An 18,474-nucleotide genomic window follows, 5' to 3' on the forward strand; every position below is an offset into this window, starting at 1 on the left:
GGGTGCAGAAAAGGTGGAGCACTTAGCGAAGGCAGCGTGGCTGGAGTTCACAGAAAGAGGGAGAGTGAAATGCAGAACTTGGAAGAAATGAGAAGGGCAAGATTTGTATATAAGATCTGAATGGGGAGTTTGGTTTTCAGCTTAAGAAAAATCAGAAGCCACAGAATTGTTTTAAACCAAGGAGATATGAAGCAACATATTCACATTTGCCTTTAAGAAAATGAATGAGAGGATGACAAGGATGAATACAAGGATTATTTAGGTGCTTGGGATCTTACTGAGGTCGGAGATGAGGATAACTTAGACAAGGATGGGGACAGAGGATGTGGATGGGTTCCAGATATATCGAAGATGCAGACTAATCAAAATACGGTGTTGAACTAGACGTGGAGGGTAAGGGAAAGGAACGTGTCAAGATTACTCTATACCGTATCTCTGCTAAATGTATCTTTGATATCATGTTTAACACATTTCCTCTTGTTTTACTGCCAAGGGATTGAAATTTTACTTTCATTTCCAGCCTCCACATAATTAGGGAGTCAATTCACATGGCTGGCAAAGTGAAGAGTAAATCACCCGAAGAGAGATGAATTACATGGTTAATGGGCCAGAATAGCCTCCCTTCACCAGACGCCATTTTCTTTGTAGCTTCTGCACATTCCTCTATTAGAGGTATCATGCCGTATCGCTGTGTCTGTGTTCCCTAAAATATCGTGGGACTTGGGGGAGTAGAGCTGTCTTTTTCTTGTCTGTGTTACCAACACTTAGCATTGTGATTGGGGGATCTTTTCACTTCACATCTGTCCACTCTACAGATAGGTGTGAGTTAGAGATATAATAGATATCTGGTGGCTTAGGTAGTTCCTCTCAATCCAGTCAAGAGCATCTTACTGAGTCAGCTTAACTAAACATCATGGCATATTCCTTCAGAAGTATGTAGAAGACTATCTGGAAAATGATGGAGATGGTAATGTAGGGGACAAAGGGATTTTGCCTGTCCTTGGCATTTCTGGTCTTCCAATTTCCTTGAATTTTGCTTTGCAAAGATGTTCCCTCTCTGGGCAATGGGGCAACCGACCACCTGGGCAAGAACTTGACATGGGCTCCTCAACTTTTGTGATTATGTTAACATTATGGCCCCTTCACTGAATTTCCAAGGTATATAGGTCCACTCCTAACCACCGATATATAAATCAGACTTTAGAAATTTAAAATTTTCTATTTTGATTCAGAAAAGTATGCTTTGAATACTGAGATCCTATCATAATCCTGGCTGAGTAGACAACCAGGAGGCCATCTAATCTATTAACTTCGTCACACATTCTAAATTCCATCACAGGATCTAGGCGGACGACCAGAAGGTCTGTACTTGGACAAGTCACATAGCCCCTTTCATAGACCCTTGTTTTGCCCTCAGCTTTAACTGACTGCTTTTCTGTAGCCAGTTCTAATAGCTAAGTCCTGGTTCAATGTTCTTATTCTTCCATTAACTTGCTAAGTGACACCTGGTAATGTGTTCCATCTCGATGTGCCTCAGTTTCCTTATTCACGGAAGTCTTCAATCACTTTGTATATATAATGTAGCAACATCTATATGTCCTGGCCAGACTCCCCTGCTGAGCTCCAAGCCCAAAAATCCAACTGCCAACTTGACATTTCTTCAGTGACTCAATAACACTTCAAACCTACCTGTCTAGATCTGAATTCTTCTTTTGCTTCAACTCTGGCCTCTTATTATGCTCATTATCTCATTTAATGTCATCACCATCCACTTAGACTGAGCATAAGAAGAAAAAGAGAAGATTCTGGACTAAGTCCTGGGATGTTTGAATGGATAGAAGAAGAACCAAGAAAGAAGCATAAGAAGAAATGGCTGGAGAGGAAGAAGAAAATCTAGGAGGGTAAAAGTCGAGATGCTTGCTTCTTGGAAGGAAAGCCATGACAAATCTAGATAGTGTGTTAAAAAGCAAAGACATCTCTTTGTTGATAAAGGTCCATATAGTCAAAGCTACAGCCATATGGTCTTTCTGGTAGTCATGTAGGGGTGTGAGAGTTGGACCACAAAGAAGGCTGAGTGCTGAAGAATTGATGTTTTCCAAATGTGGTGCTGGAGAAGACTCTTGAGAGTCCCCTGGACAGCAAGGAGATCAAACCAGTCAATCCTAAAGGAAATCAACCCTGAATATTCATTGGAAGGACTGATGCTGAAGCTGAAGCTCCAATACTTTGGTCACCTGATGCTAAGGGCCGACTCACTGGAAAAGACCCTGCTTCTGGGAAAGATTGAAGGCATAAGGAGAGGAGGGCGGCAAAGGATGAGATGGTTGGATGACATCATCGACTCAATGGACAAGAACTTGGGCAAATTCCAGGAGATGGTGAAGGACAGGGAGGCCTGACATGCTGCAGTTCGTGGGGTCACAAAGAGTTGGACATGACTGAGCAACTAAACAACAACAAAAGTCAGGCAAAGAAAATATTCAAGGACAGGCTGCTCGTAGGTAAATCATATAAATCCAGGTTCAATCCTGGGTCTGGTTTACTGGAAGTTGCGTGCCCTTTAGCAAATTACTTAAAATCTCTGAACCTTAGTTTCCCTGATCTGCCTCATAGAACTGCTGAGAATAGGAAAGGAAATGACACGTATAAAGTACTTTGTTCAGGAATTACTCAAAAAACGTTAGATAGTAGAATTATTGTCAATCTTTTCAACTTGTCGAGGCTGTAGCTTGGAGCTGAGGGAAAAGAAAAAAAAGTCTGGTCTCTAAGCTCAGATCATTCTGCTCCCTAGCAACTATATATTTACATTTTCAACATCACTTCTTTATCCCTGATTACTTTAACAAGCACTTCCTAAGTGCCCTGTTGTGATTCAGGACCACCTGTGAGGTGTAGAGAACAATTCTATTTTCTTCTCAAGATGTAGTGGCCTAGCATAAATTGTCAAAAGCAACTTCGGCTTTGCAGCTTTCCTGAATCTCTTCCTCTTCCTGAGGAAGAATGGCTGGCCAGCTCAGGAAAGCAGAATCTATACAAATTGAAGAGAATATGAGGCCAGGTTCCAACAATATGCCAGAGCACCTAACACTGGGATCATCCTAATTTCCAAACTGGGACCCTTCTTGGAAAGTGAATTTAAGTCAGTAAATTTAAATCAGGAAATGTAAGTCCCTTCTCAAGCAGGTTCCTGCTACTGTTCCAGCTGTATTTCTGGCCAAAATGATCTCAAAACAAAGCACCCTATACCTCAAGGCCCCTTCCTCTAGCTCACCATATCCTTTACAAGCCTTTTTCCCTTCTATCTGGGAGGATCTTTTTCTTGCACTTCCTTCAAATCAAAATCCATTCCCTCACAGACAGTACTGCCTAACTCACTTAGGCAGAATTAATCACCTGCTGAGTCTCTGATCAGTGTTCCTAGGGCTCTATACATGCCTTTTCTCTATCACTTATCACATTTATTGAAACTAATCCACTTACAGGTCTCCTCTTGGAGGACAGTAATATCCTTGAAGGCACAGACCATGTCTTATTTATCTTTACAATCCCTACCCTGCTTGGCATATAGTTGGCAGTCAATGAATATTTAAAGGAACACCTCAGCTATTCCCATAACCAGGAGATGAAAAGTATAATTCAATCTGAGAAGGTTCGATTTGTGCAGAAATCAGATTGGGGGTCTACAGAAATCAAAAGACAAACCGTTCTTGATCATACTTCCCTTCTCTGAAGGGGACCAGGGGACAAGGACCAGAGTGGTTACAGCTCCCAACTCTAGCCCAGGTTTTACTACTGACTCAATGGGTAACCTTGAGAAAACTCTCTGAGACTCAGTTCTTCATCTTTAAGATGAGAAGGCAGGGACAGATGGTGTCTAAGATAATTCTTAGTTTTGATGGTCTATTATGTCCCCTTTTGAGTCTAATATCCTTCTCTGACAGTTTAATTCCTTAATGTATGTGAAAGAATTTGTTTACTTTCTTAAGGCATTTAAATTTCCATTTCCAAGGAATGAACAATTCCAGTCAACTCTGGGTTGCCAGGAACTTAATAAGTGTGTCCTTTAATCTGTCAGCCAAGAGGATGATTGCAAAATATTCAATAATCGCAATAAGATATTCAATAAACCTGGAGATGGCAAGCTTGTAACATTCAATTCTTCTGGATTCAGTTTAATCCTGGAGCAACCAGAAAATATAATTGTCCCTGCAGACAGAATTTTGTGTTTTTCTTTTTATTCCTTTTCACGATGTTCTGTTGAGCTTTTAGTTTCAACGTGTGACTCATGATTGCTTTTCCTTGTAAATTTCCACTTCTTCTAGTCTGACTCTCAGGTTGTTAGCCGTTCAGACAAAAGGAGAGAAAGTTCCAGAGATGGTTTCAAAGGGACCCCTGGGTTTAGGAGCCGTCACTGCTATATACAGGCTTTAGCAGCCTTCAGGTCCAGCATCTCCAGGTAGCTCCTCTTCTTGGTGGATCCACCTTGAGAAAGGGGAAATTAGCTTTTCTCTCTCGGTGTGCCTGCAACTGTACTATCAGAGTCAATCTGGCACACATAAAAACTAGGGCTTTGGAATCTGATAGTCCTGGGCTTTACTACTAGCCAGAGATTCTCAGACTTTAAGATGCCTCAGTATTACCTAGTAGGCTTTTAAAAATAATAATAATAAAATAAATAAATATTAAAAAGAGTGATTGCTGGGAATACCCTGACCATCCAGTGATTAGAACTCAGCACTTTCATTGCTGTGGGCCCAGGTTCAATCCTTGGTTGGGGGAATTAAGACCCCACAAGCCACAAGTGATTGCTGAGCCCTATCTGCAGAGTTTTGGGTTCAGTAGGCCTGGGGAAGGGCGCAAGAAGTTGCCTCCTAGAAGTTTCCAGGTGATGCTGATACTGCTGATCTGGGGACCACACTTGGAGCAAATGTCTCAATGTCTGTCTGAAACTGAAAACTTTAGTTTCCTTCTCTATAAAATGAAAGTCCCTTGGACGGCAAGGAGATCAAACCAGTCAATCCTAAAGGAAATCAACCCTGAATATGCACTGGAAGGACTGATGCTGAAGTTCCAGTACTTTGGCCACCTGATTCAAAGAGCCGAGTCATTGGAAAAGACCCTGATGCTGGGAAAGATTGAGGGCAGGAGGAAAAGGGGATAACAGAGGATGAGATGGTTGGATGGTATCACTTATTCAATGGACATGAGTTTGAGCAAACTCTAGGAGATGGTGAAGGACAGGGAAGCCTGGCGTGCTACAGTCCATGGGGTGGCAAAGAGTCGGACATGACTGAGCAAATGAACAACAACTCTATAAAATGGGGATAATAACATTTCTCTTACAGAAGGCGGTATATAGGAATGATCTTGGCTATGGGCTTAGGGGTGTCTCACGGACCCAGGTTTAAGTTCGAGCTTAAAAGCCTGCTATTTAAAACTATGAAGCCTTAGGCAAGCTCCTTATTATTTAAAACCTCAGTTTCCTCACCTGTAAATCATCAGGGATAATCATAACAGTTATTTAATCTTCCCAGCACACCAATGAGACAAGATAATGCACATAAAATGCTCAGCTGGAAACGAGCTCACAATTAATGCTCAATAGATAATAGCTGGTATGTTGAATATTAGTAATCTAATAATTATTATAATTTGAGGCCCCAAACCGGGAGGATTAAGTGAGCTCCTTGGCTGACACAACCAGGAATCAAAAATATCTTAGTACTCTGGGATAACAGGGTCAAATCCAACAAGAAGGCACAGCACAGATGAAATAGAAAGTCTTTACTTGGGGCCCTCAAATCCCTCCTGCATAAGCTCTGCAGGAGGCAGATCCGTGATGGGCATTTGGAGGTTAATTCAAACGTGAGCAGGGCGTTCTGAACCCAGGTGTGTAGAGAGTAAGGGTGGTAACAGTTCTCTGAACTCCCAGTTAATTCGGCCCGGCACAGACTTGGAAACCACACACTCCACAGACACGGACTAAATGGAGACAGATGTGCCAATCAAGATTTTGAACAGATTGGAAAACAGAAATGTGTACTGAGGAAGGCTGATAGCTGATGTGGGGGCTGCTTAGCCTGAGGGAAGGACCTGCAGGGCACACAGCTGGCAGCAGTCCAATAGCTGGGGCTGGGAGCAGCAGGAAGGGAAAGACTGATTTCATTACCCTGTGTGACACCAGAGGGCAGGCATGGGCCAGCGTCTGGTTGCTGGCCAATCCATACTTCTGTGCACAATCAGGAGTGAATGGATGGAAGTTACAGAGAGTAGACTTCAGCTTAAAAGAAGATAGAATTCAGTACCAGAAGAGCTGGAACCAGATACAGGATTGGAGCTAGAAGATCTTAGATGAATTTCAGGTCTATCATTCATTCATACATACATATTTAGATAATGCAGAGATGCTCATTGTTGGATCATGTGTCTCCCACAACAGGTTGTGAGCTCTCTCTCTATGTTATCTATCTTGGGTGGGGACCAGCTCAGGAATGCCCGAGGATGGAATGGGACCATCTGGTCTATGGCTCCAATTCCTAAGAAGCTTCTTGTGGGGCAATTCTCATGGGTCCTTCCTGGACTACTAGGCAGCTGCTTTTCTGCGACAGGCATTTTGGGCTCTGAAGTGCATACAGAAACCAAGCAGAGGCCCTGTCCCATCAGCCAGAAAGGCTATTAACATTGATCTCCTTTCTTTCTTTCACCCACTTTGTGATGTTGCTGCTGCTGCTGCTGCTGCTAAGTTGCGTCAGTCGTGTCCAACTCTGTGTGACCCCATAGACAGCAGCCCACCAGGCTCCCCCATCCCTGGGATTTTCCAGGCAAGAACACTGGAGTGGGTTGCCATTTCCTTCTCCGACTTTGTGATGGAGAGAAAGCTTAAGGTTGCAGGAAAGACAGGACGCTTTGGTTTCAAAAGTAGAACATCCGATCTGATGTCCAAACCTCACCATCTATTCGTCGTGTGACCTGAGGAAGACCTTGTTCCTCTCGTGAAAAATGGGTTTGATAATAAACATACCAACTGGAGAGGATTACTGTGGGAATAGAATAAGATCCGTATCTGGACATGCTCATCACAGAGCCTGGCACTTGGTGGGAATCTGACTGGCTTCATGCAGGACACTATGGTGGTAGCAGCTTCTGCCCACATGGTAGAAAGGCTGATTGAGCATCAGGAGAGGTGTGGAACTCTCCCTCTCTCCAGCCATTAGCAGCCTCACATGGTGAGACCAGTTGAGTGGTGATAGCTACGTTCCTAGTGTAGGAGAGGGAGCTTGGGTTCTGGAGTCAGATAACTCGATTTTGGCTTCTGATCCCATCTCCATGCTATGCATATGTGTGTTGCTGTTGTTCAGTCACTAAGTCATGTCCTACTCCCTGCAACCCCATGAACTGCAGCATGCCAGGCTTTCTTGCCCTTTACTATCTTTCTCCAGGCCAGAATACTAGAGTGGGTAGCCTTTCCCTTCGGCAGGAGATCTTCCCAACCCAGGGATCGGACTCAGGCTTCCCACATAGCAGGCAGATTCTTTACCACCTGAGCCACCAGGGAAGACCAAGAATACTGGACTGGGTAGCCTATCCCTTCTCCAGTGGAACTTCCTGACCCAGAAATTGAACCAGGGTCTCCTGAATTGCAGGTGGCTTCTTTACCAGTTGAGCTATCAGCGAAGCCCTACTATCTTTTGGAGTTTGCTCAAAACTCACATCCACTGAGTCTATGATGCTATCCAATCATCTCATCCTCTGTCGTCCCCTTCTCCTCCTGCCCTCAATCTTTCCCAGTATCAGGGTCTTTTCCAATGAGTCAGCTCTTTGAATCAGGCGGCCAAAGTACTGGAGCTTCAGCATCAGTCCTTCCAATGAATATTCAGGGTTGATTTCCTTTAGGATTGACTGGTTTGATCTCCCTGCAGTCCAGGGGACTTTCAAGAGTCTTCTCCAGCACTGGGTTTATTTACTCCAGTTCTTTGAAACTCAGTTTCTTCACTGACGAAATGGGACTAATACCTAATTTATAGGGTTCCTAGGAGGCTTAAGAGTAGGATTTATATAAAGCATACAGTCTAGCACATTGTAGCTGCCAATACAAATGATCTTCCTATTTGGGTTTTTGTTACTAGAGAACACAGAGCCAAATTGGAATCTGAAAGTTGCCAGCCTGCATATTTAGACTAAATTTTCATACAATGGAGCTATAGTTTACAATAACCTGGTCTTGACCCTCCTGTCCTCATTTGTGTTTTCCTGATTCTGATCATATAATTCTCATACAGCTATTTTTTGTAGGTACTTTTATGGATATTTTTCTAAATTTTTTGTAGAACTAAGTGGATAAAACCTAACCGATGTCAGGAGAGATGGATCCTTATTATGATGCTGCAAATAATGCCTGTGTGATTTGGGGTATGGAGTCTGTGAACCTCAGTTTCTTCATCTGTCGAATGGGGGTAAGAATAAATGTGCTAGTTCTCTTATGGTGCAGGAATAAGGATATACAGCTCCAGGATTTTACAAAAGAACTTCTGTAAACTATGAAGAATTTAAAAGTAGAAACACCTGTTATTTTTGCGATGATGCCCCATTTTATTCATTTTTGTAATTATACCCCTCCCCAAACTATGCTCGGGACTCAGCATGGGACAGGCATATACTAAGCAACAAGAAAATGGCCACTGAATGTCTCTTTCAAGCCCTCAACCACGCCTGCTTCTTTACTGAACAGATAGCTTGATGGCCCAGCATGGGATGCTCCTAAGAGATAAACTGTCTTCACCCACCAGACATGAAACCATTCAATAGAATAGAAGCAAAAAATGAAGATGGAGTTACTAATAGTACCCAATGGGCAAGTGAGTCTGTCAAATGTTATTACAGGAAGGATAGATGGCTAAGCCTTGTATCACAGAATTCAACAGTGATTTGTTTTGAAGCATTTTGATTTGGATTGAAAATAAACAAGCAGAGGGTTAGACTATGAACAAAAGACATAAGCAAGATTTAAACAGGAATATAAAAAAGAAAGCACCAGAAGAAAGACCCAGAAAATGATCCCAGTGAGCCAAAGATCTCAGAAAAAGAACAAGCAGGTAAACAGGGCAATACGATCAAAATCAGATTACTTAATAAAAGGCAGCAATCCTTTAAACAGAAGACGATGCACACTGTTGACAAGCACTCCTTTTTCAAGAATGCCAAAGCTCTCCAGAGCAATAGCCCACCCCTGACAGCCAGCCATCACCCCTGTATCCTGGAGGTCACTAGCCCTCTACAAAATTGGGAGGCTTGATGGAATGGATGCTGTAGAACTCAGCAGTCACTTGGAATTGAAAATTCGGGAAAACAAACTCATACAGTTGGGTGCCAAGGTTGAATTAGGTCAGGGACCACCTGTTCCATAATGAAATAATTGCTCAGGGCAGGTTTTTCTGTAATCTTTTCCAATGTGACACCTATTCTCTGCTCAATGCTTCCTCAACATTTGTGAATAATCTCAGGGCCTCCTAAAGACACTGATGCAGAAGCCAGTCACTTTCCTAATGTCACAAAAATAGATTCAATTTTACATACATCAGAGTGATTTCAGGAGCAATTTCCACATCTCCAATGTAAGCATTACTTACATTTTCCCCCCTTCAAATCACATCCAAGTGGGTCCACAGAGCATTTTAAAAGGTACCTGATGCATTTCAGGGCATTCAAAAGAATCCCCAGAACATGTTTGTGGTTCTAGCCTGAGGATACCAGATGAATAGACAGAATCCTAATTACTCATTGATTCAGAAAAATGCAAAATGTCTTAATGATTGAGTATAATGTTGAACTTCTTTATAAAAACAATATTAAAATAAATGTACATAAAAATATGTATATATACACATATGTTTGTGTATGTATGCATGTTATGCCTGTGTGTATATAAATATAAAACACACACATATCAATCTTGGAAAGATTGTGTCTGGACTTTAAAACGTCTAATTCGATTTTATTGGATCTGCTGTTTCTTCCTCACTGGCTGGCCAATCTATCCCGGTCTTGGGTGCTTTCATCTTAAACAGTCTAAGTTTTAGCCCATGGGGGAAATGGAGGTGGTATTTTCCCCTTGAAATCCAAGAAACTGGTGTTCCCCAGGTTTTGACTTGAGGTCAAAAACCTATAAATTGGGTGTCATGATGTTTGCGTGTGTCTCTGACCACATCTCTTTGGTCTTCAGAGTCCTCCCACAACACTTTTACAAATGGAGTAAGTGTGCACAAGAGCTTGGCCTGGACAGGAAAGATTTTGGTGAATAGGTACCACTTGGCCAGCACGTGCCAACAGCTAGACCTGCTAGTAAACTCCCTTGCCCAGAACAAAAGCAGGAGAGTCAGTGACAAGTTAACACAGTCAGAGGCAGGGGGTGGGGTCGGGGGGTGCTCAGCGTGCACCTATAAGGAGAAAGCAAGCCCAGTTCCCTGCCATCCCCTTTTCTGCCTCTCCTGCCCTCTGCTGGAATGTACAAATCCCAGAAATTCACCTGTGTGGAGAATGGATTAAGAACTGACTCTGTGGGGAGACAGGGCTTCCCTGGTGGCCCACTGGTAAAGAATCTGCCTGCCAATGCAGGAGACGTGGGTTCGATCCCTGATCAGGCAAGATCCTACATGCCGAGGAGCAACTAAGCCCAGGCACCACAATTCTTGAGCCTGAGCTCCAGGGCCCGGGAGCCACAACTTCTGAGCCCATGTGGCCCAGAGCCTGTGCTCCCCATTGAAAGAAGCCACGGGCCCCGCACACTGCTACCCGAGAGTGGACCCTGCTCGCTGCAACTAGAGAGAGGTCCTGGAAGCAACAAAGACTCAGCACAAACAAAAGTAAACAAATTACTTTTTTAAATAAAGAACTGACTTTGTGGTTAGGCAGACTGTAAACTTGCTCTGCTGAGAAAAACAAGCTAAATATTTGCTCATGAAATAATCAGTATGTACTGTTAAGACTCTGCCCAATTCTCAACCTTAACAAGTGCTCAAACTCAGCATCACCAAGCGTGGGCAAAGTGATAGCTTGGTGATAGTTTATCAGAGCGACAGTTTCTACTGACATGATGCAAAGGGAAGTATGTACACAACGTCACCTGTGCAGCATTTTTGCCAAAATGTTTAAACTGAATATGATCATGATGAAAAACTTCAAAAGAATCTCGACTCAGGAGTATTGGACAGCTGGCCTGGATTTTTAAAAGATGTCAGTATCCTGAAAGAAAAACTAAAGGTGGGAGAATATTGTAGATAAAAAGGTGATGGAAAATGTGGTCAAATATAAAGTGAGCACCTTGACTGAATCCTGGATCCAAAAGATAGTAACAAATAAAAGAGAGAATACTTTAGGGCCATGGGGGAAATTCAGCTATGGACTGGTCTATCAGAGACTGAAACAAGGTCACATTTCTAGAGTAAGGTAATTTTACTGCAATTATGCTGAAGAGCTGTCCTCATTCTCAGGAAACGTGCTGAATTTTCTGGAGGTGGGAGTTTCATGATGTCCAAAACTTACATCTAGATGGTTCAGAAAATTGTGTAGTGCGTGTGTATATATTGTGTGTGTGTATTGTGTGTGTGTATGAGAGAGAGAGAAAGAGAGGGAGAGTGAGTGCAAATGTTGCAAATTGTGAACAACTGGAGAGCCTAGGTAAAAGGGTATTCATTTTAATGTTTTTTCAATCATTATATGTTTAAAGCAAAATCTCTTTCCCAAGGCAGCATGTCAGTATTTGAAAACCTCTGCTGCCTCTTTCAAAGTGCAGTGCTTCTAACCAAGGTGCCTGTAAGAAACCCCTGAGTGGCTTTTACAAAACCTATATCCCTGAGTCCCACTCCCACTCCTGGTGCCCCAGGAGGTTCTGATTCAGCGAGTAAGGTGTGGGGCCTAGACATGCGGCTTTTGTAAACTTCCACAGCTAGGTGCTGTGCTGCATGTAAGATTAGGAATCAGGGGTCTGCGGTAGCCTTGCACCCTGGATCCACCAGGAAACAGCTGTGTACCAGTGGGCAGGTCAGCCAAACACTGAACTCTGGATGCATCTTCTATAAAATGGGAACAAGCATAGAAAGCATCTCACGGGCTGTGGTGTGGACAAAGGTGGTCCATAAATGCTTGTTTCCTTTCTGTCTTCATCCTCTCATAGATCCCCGTCATCCCAGATTGATCTTATCCATGTGTTTTGGTTTTTGCCTTTTCAAATTGTTCATGGGTTTCAGGAATTCCAAAAAAAAATCTGCTTCATTGACTATGCTATAATCTCTGACTGTGTGGATCACAACAAACTGTGGAAAATTCTTAAAGAGATGGGACTACCAGACCGCCTTACCTACCTTCTGAGAAACCTGTACGCAGGTCAAGAAACAACAGTTAGAACTGGACGTGGAACAATGGACTGGTTCCAAATTGGGAAAGGAGTACGCCAAGGCTGTATATTGTCACTGTGCTTATATCACTTATATGCAGAGTATATCATGAGAAATGCCAGGCTTGATGAGGCACAAGCTGGAATCAAGATTTCAGGGAGAGATATCAACAACCTCAGATATGCAGAATATAACACTCTAATGACAGAAAGCAAAGGGGAACTAAAGAACCACTGGATGAGGGGGAAAGAGGGGAGAGAAAACGTTGGCTTAAAACTCAACATTCAAAAAATGATGATCATGGCATCTGGTCCCAACACTTCATGGCAAATAGATGGGGAAACAATGGAAACATTGTTTTCTTATTTTCTTGGGCTCCAAAATAATTGCAGATGGGGATTGTAGCCATGAAATTAAAAGACGCTTGCTCCTTGGAAGAAAAGCTATGACCAATCTAGACAGCATATTAAAAAGCAGAGACATTACTTTGCTGACAAAGGTCTGTCTAGTCAAAGCTATGGTTTTTCCACTAGTCGTGTATGAATGTGAAAGTTGAACCATAAAGAAAGCTGAGCACTGAAGAACTGATGCTTTTGATCTGTGGTGTTGGAGAAGATTCTTGAGAGTCCCTTGTACTGCAAGGAGATCCAACCAGCCAATCCTAAAGGAAGTCAACCCTGAATATTCACTGGAAGGACTGATGCTAAAGCCGCAGCTTCAATACTTTGGCCACATGGTGCAAAGAGCAGACTCATTGGAAAAGACCCTGATGCTGTGAAAGATTGAGGGAAGGAGGAGAAGGGGATGACAGAGGATGAGATGGTTGGATGGCATCATCGACTCAATGACATGAGTCTGAGCAAACTGCGGGGGATAGTGAAGGACAGGGAAGCCTAGCATGCTGCACTCCACGGAATCACAAATAGTCAGACACGACTTACTGACTGAACAATGAAAAATAACAACAATAAAGTGATTTTTACAAAATATGATTTCTTCCCTTTGCCAATGGCACAGTGTGGAGAGAACATGTGTCTCTGTTCATATTCCTTTAGATTTCCTGCTTTCCCCAATTTGGAGCAGAGGCTGGGGAATCCAGCATTTCTATGAAAACTAGAAAAAGAACCGGCTTTCAGAAACTTAAGAGCAAAAGTCAGCTCTCTTGAGTCTGATTGCCAAGATACCTTTAGGTAACTAGTCCTGAGGCTCTCCTTTGGATAGGGGTCAACCCTGAAACCGTGGCCACTTCTATTAGCTTGAGATCCTGTGTTAAGTCTGCATAAGAACACCATTGCTTTTGACTTAATGCCACTTGGGAACTGGGCAAGGCTGGGAAGGCACGGCTTCCAGGACAGAATGAGTTACTCGTCAACCACGGGGCTTTGGAGAAAGCACGTCTCTGAGCCTCAGTTTCCTAAGCTGAGGAATGGAGACAGTCGTAACCCATAAGTCATTTACCTTTCACGGTCTATGTGAAACACTGCTTTGACAGCTCTACGATGCTCAATTCAGTACGGCATGTTTTTCTCCTTAAGTGTGTAATCATGCTCTCCTTCTTGTTTCTTAGTTTTAACCTGCTTTCTGTGCACAAGCAGCAGTTAAGATGACTTGCCATTATTTCCATCTGCTTTGGGATGGATTCTGAAATTTTCCTTTTCACCCAGGATGGGTGGCCCCAGTCTTTGCCAGGGAACACTTTCATCCTGATGATCCCAGGGAAGCATGCGGCCCCCATGTCCTACAGCACCTGACACTGGGAGGGGTCAATAGCAGAGGTACCAGGGTCAAGCCGGACCACAGATATCCCCTTCCCCTCGGTTGGCTCAACTTACCGAATCCATTCACATCCTGTGAGCTAGAGGAGAAGCCTTCATCATTGCGGCTGGAGCTGAGCTTGGCAGTGGGTTTGTCGGCCGAGGCCACGGGCCCCATTTCCCTCTGCGCTCCACTCTGGGTCTCCTTCTGCTTCTTGGCCAGCTTCCTTTGGGACATGTGCAAGGGGAAAAATCACAGTCAGATGGTGACAGTTGCTTCAATGGGCTGGAAGATCAGACTGCTCTTTTCCCACACATCCTCAACCCCCAAACCCTGGCGCATTGCCCAGAAACAGGGTCAAGGAAGGTCCTCCAAGGTCAAGGTGGGATAAGCCTAAGTCATCCTGAAACTTTTCATGGCTTCAGTTTCAGAAATATGACATTCATTCTGCCTCACCCCCAACAAATGGTGTTCTTTACTGAGCTTAAAATGGGAAATAATGAGATGTCCATAACACTTCTCTACCTTTAAAAGGAAGACACGGTCATGTGGAATTTGTCCTGTGGGGCTCTGAAGGATATTCATAATGAATGAAGTCTGGCTGTTCTCCGTGACTGAGCTCATGAAACAACCCACAAAACAATGGTGGATTGAAGTAGGGGCTGGTGGGGGCAGGGAGTAAGAGTGGACGTTAGTCAGCCCTATAGCTCAAAAGGTTAAAAGTTAAAGCAGAACTAGATGTACAGTTATCCCTATAGCAACCCTCAGAGCCAGATGGGCATTTACAATAATGATGATGATGACAATGATGACAATGACCTGGAACAGCCATGCTCAAACTCATGTACATCAGAATCACTCAGCTGAAAAAGCCCACGGATCCTAGAGTCATACAAGCAGGACAAGGACTAAATGTCTGTATGGCAAGTTCCCCGGGTGATTCTAACACCAACCACTGGGATTAAAACCATCAGCTCTGGCATCAGACAGACCTGGGTTCATATCTACCCTCCATGCAGCCTGTGGCTGCACGAGGCAGGGCACTTTCCTTAACCTCATTAAGTTCTGAACTTCACAGGGCAACATCAGAGGAATTACATGAGGACTAAGTGAGATAATGTGTATGGAGCACGGTGCCTGGCGCACAGCGAATGCTGAACATGCGGCAGCTGCTCTTCTGGCTTTTGTATCATCACCACTGATTCAACTGCCTTCTACTGTGGGAGTCCTCTCTCTAGCAGTCCTGCTGTGGAATCCCACCCCCAACCCACCCTGGATTATATCAAGTGATGGAGACTTTGCCACCTCACTAGGAGACTGAGAGTTAAAAGCTCTTGTGTGGATTTGAAATCTACTCCCCTTATATATCAACTATTGGGTCTTAGATTTATTGTCAGAGATATAAAACTATGACTAACCTAGTCATAACCTATGGCAGTTCTTCAAATATTTGTAAATAAAAAAAGACCTAGTCCCTCTGAGTTTACCCAATACGCACCCACCTAAATACAGTAGTTTTGTTCCTATGATATGCAAACCTATGGGTTGCGCGTGAAATATCTAGAGGGTAAATTCTTTCAGGTCTCTTGCTCCATTTTTCACAGGGCTTGACTTCAAATTCAATCCTGGTCACTCTTACTTTAACACACAAAGAACAGATGTTCCAGAGAGGTCAAATTCAGCACTGCATAGAAAATTTCCAAAGTTGAGCCCATCTGACAATGAAATAGGCAGTTTCAAGAGGTAATGAGCCCCTGTCAGAGGAGGTATTAGATGCAGTGATAAACCTAGGCTTCCCAGGTGGCACAGGGGTAAAGAATCTGTCTGCCAATGCAGGAGATGCAAGACATGTGGGTTCGAACCCTGGGTCAGGAAGATCCCCTGGAGCAGGAAATGGCAAGCAGTTCCAGTATTTTTGCCTGGAAAATTCTAGGACAGAGGAGCCTGGCAGGCTATAGTTCATGGGGTCACAGAGAGTCAGATATGACTGATATCTGTGTGTGCACACACGCACACATACACACACAGGGATATTTTAGAGACTTTTGTATACACGCTTGCAGGCTAAGCCACTTCAGTCATGTCCAACTCTTTGCAACTCTATGGAACCCAAGGTATAATACAGTGACAGGAGAGCTGTTTATCACCTGTGGGTCCAGAGGCACAAGAAGAGGGAGCAGCCACCAGGACCCAAAAGGTGTTGTGAAGAGGAGGCCGCCTGTATAGAAGCAGTGATCTTCTCTCAAAGGATCCAGCAGGAAGGGACCCACAGGCACAGATCCCCTGACTATATCCTCCCCTCCCACCATGATCTGTTAGAGGGGCTCATGCCAAAGGCATGGCATCCATTTAGAGCCTGCTCTACAGACAGAGAACATAAAAGAGAAGCATCTAGAGAGGATCTGGACTTGGGAAGAGAAGAGCTTTCACTTCTCTCATTCTGGCCACAATTTGAAGACAAACGCAGCCTAAAATGGAATTATTCATTTTTTAAAAATTGGCCTGGGGCAAGGAAGGGGGCTCAGGAATAGAAGTGCATATTTCGGTTAAAATGCTCTGGCCACATGCACGCTGCTCCACCAGTGAGACTATTCCAGACAGACAGCAAAACCATAAGAAATGAAGCATTCAGTTACTTGGGCCTTTCTCACCATTGGCAGGCAATCAGCCAGCAGGCAGGGGTATGTGAATGAACGAAAAACGAGTAATTTGGCTTCTGATGACATTTCACAGTTTCATTCTTCATTTATTATCAAAAAGGAGTGTGTTTAAAAATGTATATGTGACCTTCTTAATCATAAATTTGAAAAGATATACAGCAGACCCTCTGCCTCCATCTGAGTTCTGTTCATACTGCCCCAGCAGGAAATAAAAGGAAATCTGATAAGAGAGTTCACTTTCGAACTATAAATGAGTATGTATTGGGGTTTTGATATTTCCTTAGGGCAGAACTCCCAACCAACCTCATTCTATTCAGGGTAAAATAATATGGAGAGAATTGTCTTAGGCACAAATCATTGGTTTCCAAAGGCATAATATAATAAAAAGACCTTGGCTGCCTCTATGAAAAGTGGCATTTTATAGTAATGTTTGGGTAGCTCTGAACATCTGAGTAAAAAAATTTTTTTAAATGGAGCCTCTCCAAAGCATATATTTAAAAATTGGACAACTAAGGTTTTTCACATTCTTAGTTTTTAGCCAATGGTTGACACGATGTTTTCATGGTAATGATGATGCTACCTAAAATTTAAAAATATGTAGACAGGTATTGCAGCTACAAAATGGAAATGAAAGGTATGTAGAAGGAATAAAACACAAAACCATACTTTGGGGGTCTTATTCATAATTTAAGTATTAAAAACCATCCTAGTAATTTAGGGGAACTCCCCTGGTAGGCCAGTGGGTGAGATCCCATGCTCCCAATGCAGGGGGCCCAGGTTCGATTCCTGGTGAGAGAACTAGATCCCACACGCTGCAAGTTTGCAAGCTGAAACTAAAGATCCTGTATGCTGCAATGAAGATCAAAGATCCTGTGTGCCGCAACTAAGACCCAGCACAGTCAGATAAATAAATAATTAAAAAAAATAATTTAGGGGAGATCATATTCACTCCTATGGTCACAGAACTTAGCCGATTCCCCTCCCTCTTCTTCCTAATGAGAGGGGAGCATCCAAACTCATGAGTGGGGCATATCAGACCCTCAAGCGTATGGCTCCAGGCTTCTACTCGACCTCATCTTCCACACACATCTCCTTTTAGGGAACGCTAGCTCCCGCACTCCCCTCTCCTGAGCATTCCTTACTCCTTACTACTTACTCCTCACTCCTCAGTATGCCCCTGTTATTCTCCCTGGACCACCTCCTTTATCCTTCAAGACTCAGTGGCATTCAGATGTCACATCTTCTCTTGCTCCCCCAAAAGATATATGGTTCTCTCTTCTGGGTGGATGCTTCCACTGAACACATTTATTTAGCACCTACATGTGCCAGTCTCTGCTCGATGGAAGATGACGGTGTCAAACACCAACATGACCTTCACCTTCCTAGGACACAGAGACTAATGACAGAGACAGGCACTAGACAGGGAAATACAGAAATCGATATAAAATCACAAACATGATGAAAGCCAAGAAGGAACAATACATATGGCGAGAGGAGAGCAGCAAATAGCTGGTTTGAACCCTGTCAGGGGATCACCGAGGGCCTCGTTGCCATGTGAACTAAGCACTTGACTAACCCAACTGCAGTGATTCAACTCTCTTACCCAGGAAGGCAAGAACCTCTTGGGTGAACCTCTTCTAACCTCCTGGATCTACTCCAACCTCTTGCTG

The 18,474-nt window shown here is 43.5% G+C and overlaps 1 protein-coding gene across 5 annotated transcripts in view; it reads right to left on the bottom strand.

Moving 5' to 3' along the window:
* PTPRT (protein tyrosine phosphatase receptor type T) overlaps nucleotides 1-18,474 on the bottom strand; it is a 594,083-nt gene that overhangs the window by 117,182 nt on the left and 458,427 nt on the right. For all 5 annotated transcript variants that reach the window (XM_061437619.1, XM_061437621.1, XM_061437620.1 and 2 more), the window contains one exon: nucleotides 14,222-14,370. In XM_061437619.1, the coding sequence (XP_061293603.1) occupies nucleotides 14,222-14,370 (149 nt within the window). The remainder of the gene's footprint in view (nucleotides 1-14,221; nucleotides 14,371-18,474) is intronic.

This window comes from Bos javanicus, chromosome 13 (genome assembly GCF_032452875.1).
Source record: "Bos javanicus breed banteng chromosome 13, ARS-OSU_banteng_1.0, whole genome shotgun sequence".
Lineage (NCBI taxonomy): Eukaryota > Metazoa > Chordata > Mammalia > Artiodactyla > Bovidae > Bos > Bos javanicus.